General features: G+C 43.8%; 1 protein-coding gene across 3 annotated transcripts; it reads left to right on the forward strand.

The window, feature by feature from the left end:
* The first annotated feature begins 2056 nt into the window (after nucleotides 1-2056).
* On the forward strand, nucleotides 2057-15844 carry RNF8 (ring finger protein 8). 3 transcript variants are annotated; one of them, XR_001357620.2, is made up of 8 exons: nucleotides 2058-2536; nucleotides 4656-5399; nucleotides 8442-8504; nucleotides 10482-10571; nucleotides 11663-11770; nucleotides 12409-12613; nucleotides 13477-13772; nucleotides 14606-14738. XR_001357620.2 is itself a non-coding variant. In XM_014517399.2 (7 exons), the coding sequence occupies exons 1-7, from the start codon at nucleotides 2468-2470 to the stop codon at nucleotides 14643-14645; spliced, it is 1326 nt and encodes a 441-aa protein (XP_014372885.1). In that variant the 5' UTR covers nucleotides 2057-2467; the 3' UTR covers nucleotides 14646-15844. The 3 variants fall into 3 exon arrangements, 2 of the variants coding, with proteins under 2 accessions (XP_014372885.1, XP_006018637.1); XM_014517399.2 differs by lacking the exon at nucleotides 13477-13772 and having other exon boundaries at nucleotides 2057-2536; nucleotides 12409-12620; nucleotides 14606-15844; XM_006018575.3 differs by lacking the exon at nucleotides 13477-13772 and having other exon boundaries at nucleotides 14606-15844.
* Nucleotides 15845-15850: the final 6 nt, after the last annotated feature.

The raw sequence follows: 15850 nt of genomic DNA on the forward strand, positions 1-15850 counted from the left end.
CCCCCCGCGGTTTTGGTAGTCTAAGGCCCCTGGTACCCTTTACATTATATTATGCCATTCACCGGTGTGTCGTGCAGCAAATGTTGACCGGCCACATGTGCAAAGTCATGCCATGCTCTGACAGTGACTCTCTGGCTCTGAAGAGAGCCAACCCCCTATGAAGTTAGTGCTTGGAAATGTGTACCAGCTCTGTTGTTGCCGTGTCTATGCACCCGTAATTTGTCACCTGTAATTACGCTGCTGGTGGCAGGGGCAGCCCCTCGATTTGAGGATGATTTCTGCTACGACTCGTTGATGAGTCTTGAGGTGACCTAAATATAGTGTGCAGTTAACCAGTTAATTGTGTGATCATTACTTTCCACTTGTGGCCGGTCTAAATTTATTGTTTAGTTAACCAGTTGATTGTGTAATATATGTAATGTGTATATATACCAAGGGCCTACGGATGCGTCCAGACAAGCACACGTGTGCGGTTTGTTGTTCCACAGACCCTTCAGCGGCGCCACATACCACATGCACCACACATACAGATGTTCATAGTACTGCTAATTTGCAGAGGTTTTTTTGAGAACAGGAGATCCCAGTGTCAAAAAACCCCACACCAATAAAAAGTGGAGCAGCGCATGTGACCGCAGCGTGCACCACACAAAAACAGAGCCTGGATGACCAGAGCCCTACTCTGACTGCTGGCTAGGCTCCTCTGCACGTGTGGATTGCTGCCACTGAAACCCTGGTGGCCCCTCCCGAACATCTAAATGTCGCTGCTTTTTGTCCCTGAGGAAATGCATGTGCATGCTCATCTGGACGCATCCTTAGAGTCCAACCCTTGAGCCATTGATCTGGCCTGCAGGCAGGAGAAGAGAACTAACTGCCAATATTTGTAAGTTTATTGCAATGCATGGTTTTAGGTCTCATAACTTACCTGGGCTACAAATCAGGAAAATCCTTTCTTGAAATCTTAATCAGTGGAAATTTGGATAGGCATGCAGAAGCTCACAGTTTACGATTTGATTTGCTCTTCATACAAAAAGGTTCTACCGTGTTTGTGCGAAGTAGTTCGCCAATCATGCTTACAAACTCAGCCTGGGCTCTGAAAATTAAGCTGGCTTCTTTCTGCCAGGCTCATCTTCATCAGCGAAGCTAATTTCCTTAATGTTACCTCTCTGCAGTCTCCACTGAAGGCACCATGGCTTTTCATAGATATAACGGTAGAATTTGCCCTTGCAGTTGAAATTTAGTTCATTTTCTGATACAGGAGGCAGGCAGGAAACCAGCTGATTCTTCTAGCTGAGGTAACTCTTGAAGTTTAGGAAGAATAGAAACATATGGCTTGTCAGGTACTAAAACATGATTTTGAATGCCCAGGGAGATCTCTTGGGCAAGGGAGTATTGTACATGGTTAAATTTCTGGTGTTAATGGCAGCAGTGGCTAGTAGGTACTTGTAGTACAGCAGCAAAGAAAATGCAATCTAAAAATTTAAAGAGCAAAGCTGAATAAATTCCCGATTCTACCTGAAGCATAATCTCTCAGGTAAGAGGCCCTACAGCAATGGGTCTCAGCTTTTTTAGACTCAAGGCACTCCTGGATAGTCTTGAGGCACCCCTCCGAAGATGCCAGCTCTTGATCTTTGCTCCTTTTTTGACTACAGAAAAATAATAGTTCTGTTGCAAAGAGCTCAGAAAGACCGCAACTAAAGATTTCTGTTTGAAATCTCTGGGTTTATTTTGTGAATCATGTTTGCATACCTAACAGTGCTAACATAGCGTGGCATCCTGTGACACCCTTGAAAGGATCTCAAGCCACTCCAGGGTGCTATGGCACCCTGCTTGAGAATCACTGCCTTAGAGGAAAGAGGAGCTTAGAACAGGGGTGGGCAATTATTTCGGGCGGAGGGCCATTTACTGAGTTTTGGCAAGTCATCGAGGGCCACATGACAGGCAGCCAGGGGCAGATAAATATTCATTTTCTAAATTTTTTAGGCGCCACGCGGGCCAGATAAAATGGCCTGGTGGGCCGCATGTGGCCCACGCACTGCATTTTGCCCACCCCTGGCTTAGAAGCTACATGGTTATCTGGAAGCCTCTGAAGCCTTTGTTCCTCTTTATTTTTATGGTCATTGTCTTCAGTATCAGAGGCGGCAAATTGTTTCTTTTTTCCCAAAAGGCCCAAATACTTCCACTTTTCAAAGGCTTCCATTTATTGTTGGCACTTAACTTTATCAACATGTTACCTTTCTTGTGTTTAAATTTATAAATAGTAATCTTTTTGTTAAGGTCAGTTTACTGCTTTAATCTCCAGTGTGCAAAACAAATTCAGTGACCATTCTCCTTGTATTTAAGATCAAAGCATATAGAGCACCCATTCTCAATTATTGCTAATGTCTGTTGTTAAACTTCTTATTTTTAGGTAACTATAGGTCGAGGACTTGGTCTCACCTACCAGCTAGTATCAAAAATCTGCCCGCTGATGATCTCTCGTAACCACTGTGTTTTCAAGCAGAATGAAGAAGGCCAGTGGACAGTCAAAGACAACAAGGTTAGGGTTACCATATTTGCAGGATCAAAAAAGAGAGTACCCCTTTGCGGGGGGGGGAGGGCGGCTGTGCGGGTAGCCAGCAGGGGTGTGGGGAGAACAGGGGGAGAGGTATATGATTGTGGGGGGAGGGTAGTGATATGCCTGTGCCCTGCCTCTGCCCCTCACTCCTAAGCCCCTGCTCTCTCAGCACTGCCTGTGTTCCTCACTTCTGACCCAAAGCCCCCTGCCCCCCAGCACTGCCAGTGCCCCTCACTTCTGATCTGTAGCCCCCTGCCCCCCAGCACTGCTGGTGCCCCTTATTCCCAACCCAGAAACCCCTGTTCCTGTAGCCCTGGTGCCCACGTAGCTCCTGCGCACATGGAGAGAGAGAGAGATGGACAGACAGACTCTTGCCTGGGCCCTGCGTGCAGAACACATGATCCCCGACCACCAATCACCTTGTGAGCTATTCCCAGCCCCAAGCATCCAAGCTGCTTGTATCTGGAAGAAGCGGAGGCAAAGCAAAAATGTAGACACTTGCTCACATGTTAAAAACCTGCCCAGACACAAGGACTGGGGGACAAAAAAAGCAGGCATGTCTGGGAAAATCTGGACGTATGGTAAACCTGAACAAGGTATAGTGATTGAATGGGGTCTTAATTGTAGAGCGGGATTGAAGATAATGTTCAGTTTGGGCTGAGTAGTTGCCTGACTTCAAGTAATCTCAAACCATGTAATAGAAGCCATGGGACCTTGTGTTCCTTTAACCTGAGCTCTAGGAGACTGAGTTTGAGTTGGGCTTATTCACATCTGTATTCAAGGGTTAGTTTCTCTGTGTAGCTGCTTGTCTTTGACAGAACATTTTGAGACTCCTGGATAGTGAAGTGGAGCACTGGTCCTCCGAATGGTCTAAAATAGCTTAGTTTAATGAATTAAGGAATAACTGAAGCTTGGAAAATGCTATTGTAGTGTTAAACAAACTGCTTCTGCTTTTTGTACTAGTCCAATAATTTTAGTCTTAATAAATTAAAATTGAGATGATCTCCTGATTGCAAACTGGCTTGTGCGGTGCATGCTTCTGATTTCCTAGAGAACACGTGGCATTGCATGGTAAGCATGGAATGGGTTACTTAGAGAGGCGGTGGAATCTCTGTTACTAGATATTTTTAAAGGCAGGTTTGAAGAGCATTTTGTTCGGGATGGTTTAGATCAGTGCTGCTCATCCTTTTTGTGCAGCAGGCTGGATGGACAGTGTCTGGCATCTGGGGCAGGTGTAGCATGGCCCCATCCAGCTGCATGGAGGGGTGCAAGGATCCAGCCGTGCAGGGGACAGCCCCAACATGGCGGGTGGGGGAGTGGTGGTGTATAGGGGGGTATGACCCAGCCCTAATTCAGCCCCAGGGGAGGAGGGGGCATGGCCCAGCCCCAACTTGGCTGGGTGGGAGGGAAGGGGGCATGGCCCAGCCCTGTGAGGGATGGCAGGGGCAAGGCCTTGGACCCAGTTTGGCTGGGCAAAGGAGGAAGAGGCTGTGGCTCAGACTGGGGGGGGGTGGGGAATGGGTTGGTCCTAAGCCAAGTGCACAGAGGGAAGAGGACCCTAGCCCTAATCTGGGCATGTTGGTGCAGGAGAGGAGGGTCATGGCTGGTCTGTGGTCCACTGTGTGGGGCTTGTGATTTTGGTAGCAGGGAGGGTTGGTAGTATTAGCTGCCACTGGTCTCCCAGCACTGAGTTTCCCAACCCATGGGTAGCCCCGCAGGCCAGATTCCAAGGCTGTGCTGGCTGCATTTGGCCCATTGACTGGAAGCTGAGCATCCTTGGTTTAGGCAAGTTGATCCTGCTTTGATAGTCATTTCTGTTTTGCATTAGTTCTTTTTCTGTCTTCTCTCTTATTGCTAAAATTAATCTTATTCCTAACAGTTGTGCAGGAAGCTATTGCTGATTGCCTGAGCTAAATTTGTATGCTAAAATAGGATACTGACTTGGTTTAAGACACTGCAGAGCTGCTGAGAGAGAGAGAACTTGTTTTTCCTATTTTTTCCTGCAAAAGCACCATGTATTTGTTTGCTGCAATCAAAAAATAACTTGTAGAGGAAATTACATAAATGTATGTTGAAATTTTGCTGATACCTCTGTTTTCAGAGTCTAAATGGTGTTTGGCTGAACAAGGAACGCCTTGATCCATTAAAGGCCTATCCCATAGTTGAAGGAGACCATATCCAGCTAGGAGTGCCTCTGGAAAGCAAAGAAGCTGCTGAATATGAGTATGAAGTGATCAGGGAAGAATGGGAGAAAATTAGTCCGTTTCTAGCTCCTAGAAACGACCAGGTGATGGGGAAATCTAAGAGCACGAGAACAAAACGTAAATTTAGCTTGGAAGAATCTGAGGCATTGGGAGCAGAAGGCCCTTCAAATTCCAGATCCAAGAGAGACAAAGTGCATAGTGAACCTTTAATTAAACCTTGGGAGATGGCAGAATTGGCCAAACAACCTACAGAAAACATGGATCTCAAGCTACCTTCTCCTGGAACAAGTGAGGAGGAGGAGAAAGCTCCAGTGTATTGTGGTCCTTTGCAGCCAGAGAAAGCACTATCCCTTGGCCATAGGGACCAGAAAGCACCTAGTCTTGCACAATCTTGGACTAGTTTGGAAATGCTGAAGAAAACCCTGGTAGATATAATGAAGTTGAAAGTCAAGGTGCAGGAGAAGCAGACAGCAGTCTTAAGTATGAAGCAGAAGAGCAGGAAGAGTGCCCGGAAGGAGATCATGGTGATGGAAAAAGAGCTGCAGGAGTTACAAGAGCAGTTATGCATTGAACAGGAGCAGCATCAGCAGAGGGTGGAGCAGTTGGAGAAGATGTTCTGTGGAGAACAACAAGAGCAGGAGGTACAGCAGGAGCTATTTGTTCTGTGTTTGTATGATGCCAAGCATAGGAGTGGCCAGCCTGTGGTATACTTGTCAAAAGTGATGTGAGCAGCCTGTGTGCGTGGCATGCAGTAGATTGTGGAGGAGGCAGGCAGCATGGTGACAGCAGGAAGCAGCAGGTTGGGCACAGGAAGGGGATTAGAGTGGCACTCAGGGAGGGCACAGGGCTTAATTTGTGGCATACCTTGCCAAAAAGGTTGGCTACCACTGACTAAACAGACTGGGATCCATGTCCATAACAAGGGCTCCTACTACTGCAGTTTTTAGAATAGGGATGTTATATAGTACCTGTTTCATCACTTTCAGACACATAGCTGTTGAATGGGTAATAGCAGGAAGGATTGGACAAGGCATGAGGTAAGGAATGGTGTAAAAAGCTCTTCACTTCTAAGGTAAGTTCAGAATTAGTTATTGCCACCTGAAGGATTAATGGTCTGTATGAAATGAATATTAGACTCTGTCAGGTCCTTTATTTTGGTAGAGAGGTCAAGGATTGAATGAGTCATCAAGACTGGACTCTGTCCACCTCTAGATATAGGTTTCCAGGTCAAGGTTGAGTCGCATGGAAAGCCCTTTCCTGTTCCAGCAAAAGAACCAATGGGTACCGCTGCTTAGAATATATTGATCTGTGTTTCCTGAGTAGGTAGAGGAAGGTGGATTAACCTGGAAATAGGGTTTTCTAAAACAGTGCCCAGTGCAGGGTGGATAAAAATCAGTGATTTAAAAAAAAAAAAAATTGGATTTTTAATTTTTTTTTGTTTTAATATGCTTAAAAAAATAAACCTATATAAAATAGTTTTAATTTAAGATATGTTAGAGCTCAAAGATATCATCATTGACTAGGGATTATATCTTCTAATTATATATTATTGAGACAATATATTCATGTGACCTTTTTAGAAAAGTTTTATAAATAGATCACAACAGGCCATAGACTATATTAGGGGCCCAATCTTATGGGGTTCCCAGAGGCTTCTCTACAGATTAGTAAAGTTTAAAGAAAACCACTGTACCCAATGGGTCTCAGTGCTCAGTCTAGAAGATTCCATTAAGCATCTCTGTGATGCTTAGTTTTAGTTCTCAAACTGTGGATTTGTGTCTCCAGAGATAACATCCTTGGGTGTTTATAGACGTGCTCTGGGAGGTAAGGGGGGATGCTTTAATTAGCGAGCCATGCTAATTAAAAGCTCCTGAGTGTCATGTGCATCAGCGTTCCTGCACTGAAAAATGGTGATGGGGTGCTTTGAACTAAAGCTCATTAAACCAGCTTTAGTCTGAAGTGCCCTGCCACTGTTTTTCAGTATGGGGATGATGATACACATGACGCTGAAGGCTGCTGGAGCACGTTAATTTCTGCACTTCAGCAGACTTGATTAATTGAGTCTGCTTGAATGCACTGGATTTACAGTACTTCAGAGCAGCCTTGCTGCATGTCTATAGGAGCCCCTTGTTTACAGCAGTATATGGAGATGAGAGATAACATAATTACCTGCTGATCAGCCGTCTTGTCTCTCTGCAAGTTTGTGTACACAGAGTCAAACCCTTACCTCTCTTTAAAAGTGCAAAGTTTCAAGGAGTGAAATGAATAAAGGATATCAAACAACAAGAATGCATTTTTTTGTAGAAAACAAGGATTAAATCGAGGCTTCCTGAACAGTGATTTAAATCGATTTGATTTAAATCAAATCCACCCTCAATGATCTTGAAGTAAGTTAGGCCAGTATCTATTAAAATTTGACCATCAACTGGCTGTTAGAATAAACTCTAGTAAACAGGGACACATCTTTGAGCTTTTTCATAAGTACATTTAAAAGTCAGAGAGAATCCAAATGAACGTGGAGGAGCTGGCCTACTTGATAGTCTACTGCAAATTGAGATGCTTTTGGTCTGCAACGTAGAATGTGTATTCTAGGCTGCAGACAGAAATGCAGCTCCCAGCTGTAACTCAGAATAATTTCTGCAAAGTGTTCAGAGTTACAGCGTTACCCCAGACCAAACAGAAGTTCACTGTTCAGAAGTTCACAAGCTCCCAGGGGAATCTAGCTGCCCCTGGGAGCTTGCAGTCAGGTGCCCATAGCAACGGCCAGACTGTTTGCCAGTTCTCACTGTTTTCAGAATGGGAGGAGATAAAGGCAGTGAAGGGAGCTTATTCTTGGGGTCCCTAGTTGCTGCTGAAGAGTGGGGTGGATGAACTGGAGCCTCCCCACCTGGGGCGGGCTGAAAACGCCCCCAGACTGAACCCTCACCACCCCCTTTTCTTCCTCCTATTCTAAAAATAGTGACAGGCTGGAAGCTCTGTAGACATGAGTTACAAAAGATGGTACATGTTGTAACCTCTCTATCTGAACCCCATGCAATAAGGGGTCAGATTTTCACCCAATTGGCCATTTTTAAGCTGTTTGCAGCTGTGCTGTTTGGTCACAGCTATAAACTACTTTTTTGTGGTCATATCAGGCAAAAATGTTTACTTGTATCTGCACCTCTTGAAACCTTGCATATGAAAGGGGAACCACCTTCTCTGCCAGTGCTGGAGGGAAAATAAACAGCAGCAGCTAAGGTGAGTAAGAGTAGTGGTGTTGGTTGTGAATGAAAGTACAACCTGAACAGTGAATATAAGTTAATTCCATTAGATTTTTTTCCAGTTGGAGCTAAAAACCTTTCCCTTTCCCCACGCAGAACCTATTGCCGCTCTTTTGTTGATTCTTTGAACATTTCAGCCTATTCTGAGTAAAATAATTTGGAGATGTACAAGTATTGATATTTTGAGAGAGTGAAAATGCCTCTGTAGCTAGCTGTGATCTGATTAGAATTTAGGAAACACTAAAAGTGAAATATATTTTGCTGTCTGCTGCACACCGGGAAGGCTGTCTTACTGTATCCTTTTTTAATGTGTAAAGCTTGTCCCTTTCATTTTACCCATCCTAATCCCTCCAGTTTATTTTTTATTATATGCTTCTTACCTGTCCTCCAACAAAAATCTTATGTTGCAGTTTCTTTTTCCAGGGAGTAAAACAGGAACAAGGGGATGAGAGCCTGAAGGAGCAACTAGCTCAAGTCTTGCAGGAGGTAAATTTGTTCAGTTGTGTAATCCAGAGCTATCTTAACTTTGCTGTCTATTCTATTGTCTTGCAAGAAACCTGAGGACTGTATCTGATTTCACAGGTCATAGTAGGGATAGGTCCCATGTGTCATGATAATTGGCAAATGCAGCAATGATGTGAAAAGACCCAAAAGGCACCTAAAGTCCAACACATACTAAAAGCAAGACTGAAGGAAGGAGAGGATTAGAGCAAGTCAGTTTCTAAATGTCCAAAGCTTTTGTTTTCAGCTGCTTCTGCACTTCTATGAAGTGTCTGTTTCTCTTCTGCTATTTCCCAAGGCCATGTGATTTGAAGGTGGGTGGTAGGGAACTGTTTGGGTCCAAGTGTAAGGGACTTCAGAATGCATAGAATCATAGAAAAGTAGGGCTAGAAGGGACCTCCAGTGATCATCTAGTTCAGCCCCTTGCCAGAGGCAGGTTCATCCCTATCCAAACCATACTATACAAATTAATTTTACCAAGCAGTTCCCTCATTCAGTCCAACAAATGCATGCTATATTAAAGTCTTGGCATCCTGAGTATCCAGCTCTTTAGCAAGTGGCTAAAGATGATAGTGAGGCTACAGCAAATTTTGGGGTAGGTACAGCCCCCTGCCTCCTCCCAGCGCTGCCGCCTGCCCAGAGTGCAGCCCTGCCCTGCCAGAAAGAGTCTGCCCCTCACAGATCCAGGGGCACGTGCCCCCCTGCCCTCCCAGATGAGTGGCGGGAGCAGCTGCAGGACCCCACTTCCCCTTCTCCCCCATGCCTCCCGGACGAGCTGTGGCTCCGTCCTGCGCCTGCCCCGCTCTGGCTGGGCAGCAGTTGCCCCAGCCCCACTTCTCCCTCACCGTGGGGGCCTTGGTCTGCCCCCTCCATGCCCCTTCCCTCCCCTTCCACCACAATAGGCTTACCAGTTGCATGCAGCTCTCCAAGCTGCTGGGCTGTGCTTGCCACCTACGGGCTGTGCTGTGGCGGTGCGTGTGTACAGGCCACTTACCGGCCATATCAGGCCGATTTCTGATGCAGACAATTTTCTTTATAGCAGTGCCAATCTGACATCAGACTGATGTATCAGTACCTCTAAAATAAGCTATTATGCATTAATTAGTACTGCCTAATGCACATTTAATTTAATACTTCACATTGGAGGTACTAAATTTAATGAGCATTAGAAAAGATGCATTAATGCACATGTTGATGTGCCCAGAGTTTTCATTTGGCTCTTAATTCTGCTTTACTTAGCATAAAGAAATATAGTGGTGTAGCCACAGTTCATGCAGCTGGGCAGACTCAGTAATGGTCCTAGTATAAGAATGGAAAATCTTCTGGGGTTTTAGGTTTATTGCTTTATGTGGAGGGACTTTCCTACCTGTGTGTTTTGCCTTTAAATACCAAAATAATGTGAACAGGACTGTGCTTCTGTATCCAGTGGTCCCTGTCCTTGAATGTAGGCAGGCAACTCTATCAGCCCTAGAAAGGAGTCTAGAATTTTTAGGCTCAGAACACAACTAGGCTCAGATACAGATTAAAAAAAAAAAAAGGGGGAATTGCAGGCTTAATGTGATTACCCTCAGGGAGAGACCCTGGAATGTCTGTTAGGATTTACTTGCTGAAGTCTTGTTGGTGAGCGTTAATTGCTGGTGGGTGGTGCACTAGGATAAGATTCACCCACCAGAAGTCAGAAAGGTGACTTGTTAAATTAGATGCCTACTGTCAGCCTCGTGCATCAGTATTACACTTAAGATTTCTTTTTAATTGCATGAACCTGTTTTATGCTTAAGGCCTTCCAGGTTAGGCATTATTGCAATTTGCATCTTACCCCCTCAGAGACTGATCTTGCTGATTTCTTATCTAATGAGGTAACTGACAGGCAAAATGAGTGAGCTGAGCTGGCTGATAAGGAGCAGGTATGTTTCATTGATGCTAGTTATAACAAGAAACTCTGTGTTTCTTCTATTTTCACAGCATCGCGCTTTGATGGAAGAGCTAAGCCGCAGCAAAAAGGACTTTGAAGAGAAAATTCAAGCCAAGAATAAAGAGTTGGAAGAGACCAAGGTACTGAACAGAGAATCTGATTTCTGTTCGGTTTGTTAGTGCAACCTCATATGCTGCATTTGGAAAAAACTGATTGTTCAGTATTATGACTAGACAGCAGAGGCAAGGTGTCTTGGCCAAAGATCCTGTTATGGGGTGTCTCTGAATGGGCATGAGCTGAAGTTGCTAGGGCACAGAGAGAACGCAGATGGATGTTGCAAAAGCCTTGTTGAACCTCCAACCCGGAACATCTGAGTTTGAAATCCAGAGTGTTTAACTTCCTGTTAAAGTTCATATAGCTAAAACTGCTATGTAATCCGTGGGAATATTGCATCTGGGGCTCAAAACAGTAAGGAAATGCATAAAGAGAAAAGTCGTATTGCCTCTTGCACTAAGAATGATATGATAACTGAAGGAAATTGAGGAAACCTTCCACTGTGCTTGCTCTAGATCTTCTCTTATCTTTGGATCTTTGCATCTTTTTTGGCCTTTTTCTGTAACTTAGAGGTTGTGTTAAATACAGCTTCAGCTGAGGAAATTGCTTCATGTTACTTAATGCTAAATAGTATGCTTACTGCATTTTGATGGCAAACAGCCAGTGATATTTCACTCTAAGCTGTCAATCCTCTGGGCAACTGTAGTAGTGCATGGAAACATCTTGAATTCCCAGACTTGTACATATTTTCTGTGCTCCTGCATTTGAATCCTTTTGGCTGAATGTTCCTGCCACTAGACCAACTTTCTGATCAAGGTTGTCTTGTGCAACGTTCATCCAGGAATCAATGTTTGCCTCTGGCTAAAACTCCTAAGTTGTTAACAAGGGCTTGGAAGATGGTCTGGAATGATATAGTGCAGTTTGTAGTTTCTTTAGGCATGTGGGTTTTGAGTAATTGCTGCTGTTCTTTAATGAAATCACTGTTTTTGCAGCATATAGGATTATTGTCTGTATACCTGTGGTTGCTGACTTGAAACCCTGCTCCTTTCCTTCCCTCACATGAAGGAAGGATGCAAACTCAACATGAGAAAACTGTCAGGTTGTGGGCTGAATCTCTTGCACTGACCACCGTACCATGTTCTCTACCAGCAAGTGATCTTGTGTGTGTTTTTTACAGGAGGAAAAAGAAAAAGTGAGAGCTCAAAAGGAAGAGGTTTTGAGTCAGATGAATGATGTACTGGAAAATGAGCTTCAGTGTACCATCTGTTCTGAACATTTTATTGAGGTACGTTTGCTGACAAGGCTCGGTTTTAAAGAAAAGGATTTAAGAAACTTTTTCTTCCTTTTTGTCAAATCAAAGAGTTAAAAAAAATACCACTAGACCTAGGAAAATGTTCATATTGACTAACATTTTCTGTTCTCTTGTGAAGAATTAAGCCATTCACTACCCTGAAGTATACTTACTCCATTTTGTTTATTCTCTTGGCATGTATGTTTGTAATTAGGATCACTGAAAGTGAGCCAGATTCCAGCCTTAGATGGCACACCCCATTTAAAATTAAGCCTGAAATGTCGGTCATTCAATAGTGATGGGAAATCCTTGATTTCAATTAGGCATTAAAAATTTCTCTCCAGCATTGGAAAATTGATGCAACAGCTTGTTTCAGTGCCTGAGAATCAGACAGGAAATTGCCATCTAGTTTCACTATAGAAGTGCTGCCTGGCTGCTGTGCAAGCTAAACCCCTCCCTGACCAAAATGATGCAGAAGCCCCCTGGCTCCTTAAGCCAGATAAAACGGCTCTGTAAGTTACATTTGGCCTGTGGCCGCATCCTGGCTTAACCTGTCTGTGTCCTGACAAAATAGGAATAATAGCTGTTTACTGTGACTTGGGAGGATTTCATAAGCAGTGTCTCCTTCCCAGGCTGTTACTCTGAACTGCGCGCACAGCTTCTGCTCCTACTGCATCAATGAATGGATGAAACGTAAGGTGGAGTGTCCCATCTGCAGACGGGGGATAGAGTCCAAAACGCGCTCTCTAGTTCTGGACAATTGCATTGACAGGCTGGTAGAAAACTTGAGCTTGGAGATGAAAGAACGTCGCCTGGCCCTCATCAGAGAGCGCAAAGGTGAGAGGTGGGTGGATGAGGTGTGATGAGTTCAACCCTTGTTTTTGTGTTCATAGTAGATCTTCTTTTGGCACCTACTGAGAGGCTCAGAAAAAATTAACAGGGAAATTACCATCAATCTTTCAGATGGATTTTTCAGTAATTGGGATGGGAAGCCATTTCAAAGGACATTATATAGCCTTGTAAAATATTTCAGGCAATACATAGCATGAGTCCTATAAACCACTGGGAAAACATAAGTTTTGAGACTAAATAGTTTTAAAAACAGGTAATTGAACAGAGCAGGACCTGAAAAATTTACCAGGTACCTTCTAAGGAAAAGCTAGATCTATGTGTAGATCACTGTGTAGGCTAATGGTGCATTAGCAGTGTCCTGGTGAGAAGTTTGGCATTAATTTATATTTGCTGCACTTTCACAAGAGGAATTTACAGTCAGCACTGGATGGAGAATTCTGAAGAGAACACGGGTGTAGTACATGGCTTTGTGCTACTCTTCCTTCTTAGTTGGTATTGAATTTTGACCTCAACATTAATGAGGCATAAAACCACAGCTCTTTTCACTTGTCATTAAAACACGTTGCATAAGAGTAAGGGTTTTATGCCTGATATCCTGGCAAAATTCCAATAAGAGCAACTGGTCCACTTTCCTTTTTCAAATCTCTCTCTCTCTCTCTCTCGCTTCTAGTCACTGTAGTATCTGGGTGCTAAAATATAGCAGTTATTCTCAACTGCCCTTCCTAATTACTTTTGTTGTATCCTGTTTTGTTCTCCTGTAAATGTGGGTGCATGATCCCTTTAATTTTATAATGTGTAAAAGACCTTTGGGATCTTTCCTAATGAAAGGTGCTTTTCGAATATTTCAGATCCTCCTTGGTGAAATAGAGTGACATCACTAAACAGTGTCAGTTCTAACCTGAAAACATCACCTATTTAGCCAACTCACTCTGAGTCCCTCAGGAAATGCTGCACTACTCTCAGAGGCTCTCCAGCACTGCTTCCTGGATTGCTTTCATCTCTGCAGAACTGACGCTGCTCAGGCATACAGTACTAATGTGCATCTCTGCAGAGTATACCAAAGCACTGTTGAAGTGTCTTGTCAGGTAGCTGATGACTGGATGAAGTGGTGTCTTCCAGGGAACCCACTCCATTCTTGCATATGGTAAATCAGTGGTTCTCAAACTTCTTATCTTCATGCTTCTCTCCAATCAAAGGAAAATGAGCTCATGTTCCACCTTCACATGTACCTGGACATCATAGTTGTGCAGAACAACCAGTAGTTGCTAAGGGATAGAAAGCTTATAATAGTCACTGGCACATTTTGGTGAGGGAAGATGACCTTGTTTTATGCTAACTTCTTATCCAGTGGTGGGAAGATGGCTCAAACTGAAGCTGGAGGGACTTTCAGTTAAATATGGACTGCACCAGGGAACAGACTGAACTGAGGAATACTTATTTGTATTCTGATGGCCCCTGGAAACCAAGGATTACATCTCTGTGCTAGGCATTCCATGAACAAGTAGCAAGAGAGACCATTCCTACTCCATCTTCTATCAATTTCTAGAGGTCTGACTGGATTTTTTATTGTCCCCCATGAAGTCTCCTTTCCCTCCCATCTTACTCCCTTTTGTTCCCTCCTCCTCTTGATTGGGAAGACCTTGAGATAGCCTTCTGTTGCCATTTCCTCTCTGAGTCCACACTGAGAACCATTCAAGATAAGGAGAATGATTCCTTGCCCCCCCTGCAGACCTGCTGGAACTGAAAAAAACATGTAGGAAATATAAAAGAAAATCCTAATTCATATTTATTTTTAAAGAGTAAATAGAACAGATGGAAATGTGCCAGGCAGATGGCCCATAGCTGTAGAAACCTGTTCTAAAATGCACAGCTTGACAGTAAGAGGAGGCATTTAAAATTTCCAAGAGAGCTTTAGCAATTTCAGTGTCTGCAATCTGGCTATCAGCTTACTTCTGTATTTGTGTGTTTTGAATGCAGAGAAGCAGGATATATCGGTGAACCCAGCCACAGACAGTGAGAGCAGCATAGTTTCTTCCATCTATTCCATCTTGTCGATGAGCAGTTATGATAGTGATGACTTTGAGGAGGACTCTGACTACGATGATAGCTACTATGTTATCTGAGCACCCATGCTATGGATTTGTTTGCCTGGGAGCCATGCAGAGCCAACACACGGGTGGTTGGGCCCACTACCATCAGAAATGAATGGCCTGGATTGGAAACAGAAAGGCAATGAAGAGCCAGGAATGAAGAGCTGCGGACTGAAAGCACTGAACAGGAAGTCCTCTTTGTTCTTAAATGAATGTATAATTTCCTGACCCCTAAAGTGCAAGTGCAGTCATTGGGGTAACTGACCCTTTTGTCACACTAAGTAATAATGTATGCATCTACATTTCCATGATCACTTGTGACCTGCTCAGTTAACATTATGTCCTAGTTTGACTGTGTGCAGTCAGACTGGGGAGTGACATCTGTTCAAGTGTATATATTGGTTGGCTTTATTTCTGCTGATGGAGGGTAGTTGAGCAGGCTGGCCATGCAAACAGCAGCGCAGATGTATGTCAAAGTTACAAGTACCGATTTAAGATGGGTTTTCCTTGTTGGAATTTCACATGGCAGCTTGACTTGGCCTTGCCTTTGACAGTAAATGGTATTCTTTTGGTTGTCTGTACCAACTCTTTGAGCCTCCTATGCTTAGATGCACTGTAGGTTGTATTGTTTAATTTCTTACTCCTCCATTGAGATTGTTGATTTTTCTGTTGAGTAGATTGAGAAGACTGACTTTGCCTAAAGTTTTGGCCCTGACTAAGCTTGAATTCTGTTTCTCGCAGCACATCATCCTTCTCTCTCCAGGTTTTTGGAGGTGGGAAACCAATTCATCCAGAAATGGCATACAGTGGAAACCTTGTATTGGTTCCTGCCAGCATTTTTTCCTCCAAAAGTGCTATTTTAAGTTAATGATGCATCCTGTTGGCAGAGTAGGGAATCAGCATCCAGTGGGTAATGGCAAGGTGATGAGGGAAGTGGAGTGTGTTTTGTCTTTTTACAGTTTCCAAAATATTGCTGCTGAATTGTGGCATAACAGGAGCTTTGTAGCAAACCAAATTTTTACTGGGGAATGGAACACATGTTGCCTCATTTCAGCAGGCATTTGACTGTGAAGCTCTGTTTCCATTGGCCTATATACTTGATTTAGTTTTGTTATCTAAAAGCTTTTCTTTC

This window comes from Alligator sinensis, unplaced genomic scaffold (genome assembly GCF_000455745.1).
Source record: "Alligator sinensis unplaced genomic scaffold, ASM45574v1 scaffold198_1, whole genome shotgun sequence".
NCBI classification, from domain to species: domain Eukaryota; kingdom Metazoa; phylum Chordata; order Crocodylia; family Alligatoridae; genus Alligator; species Alligator sinensis.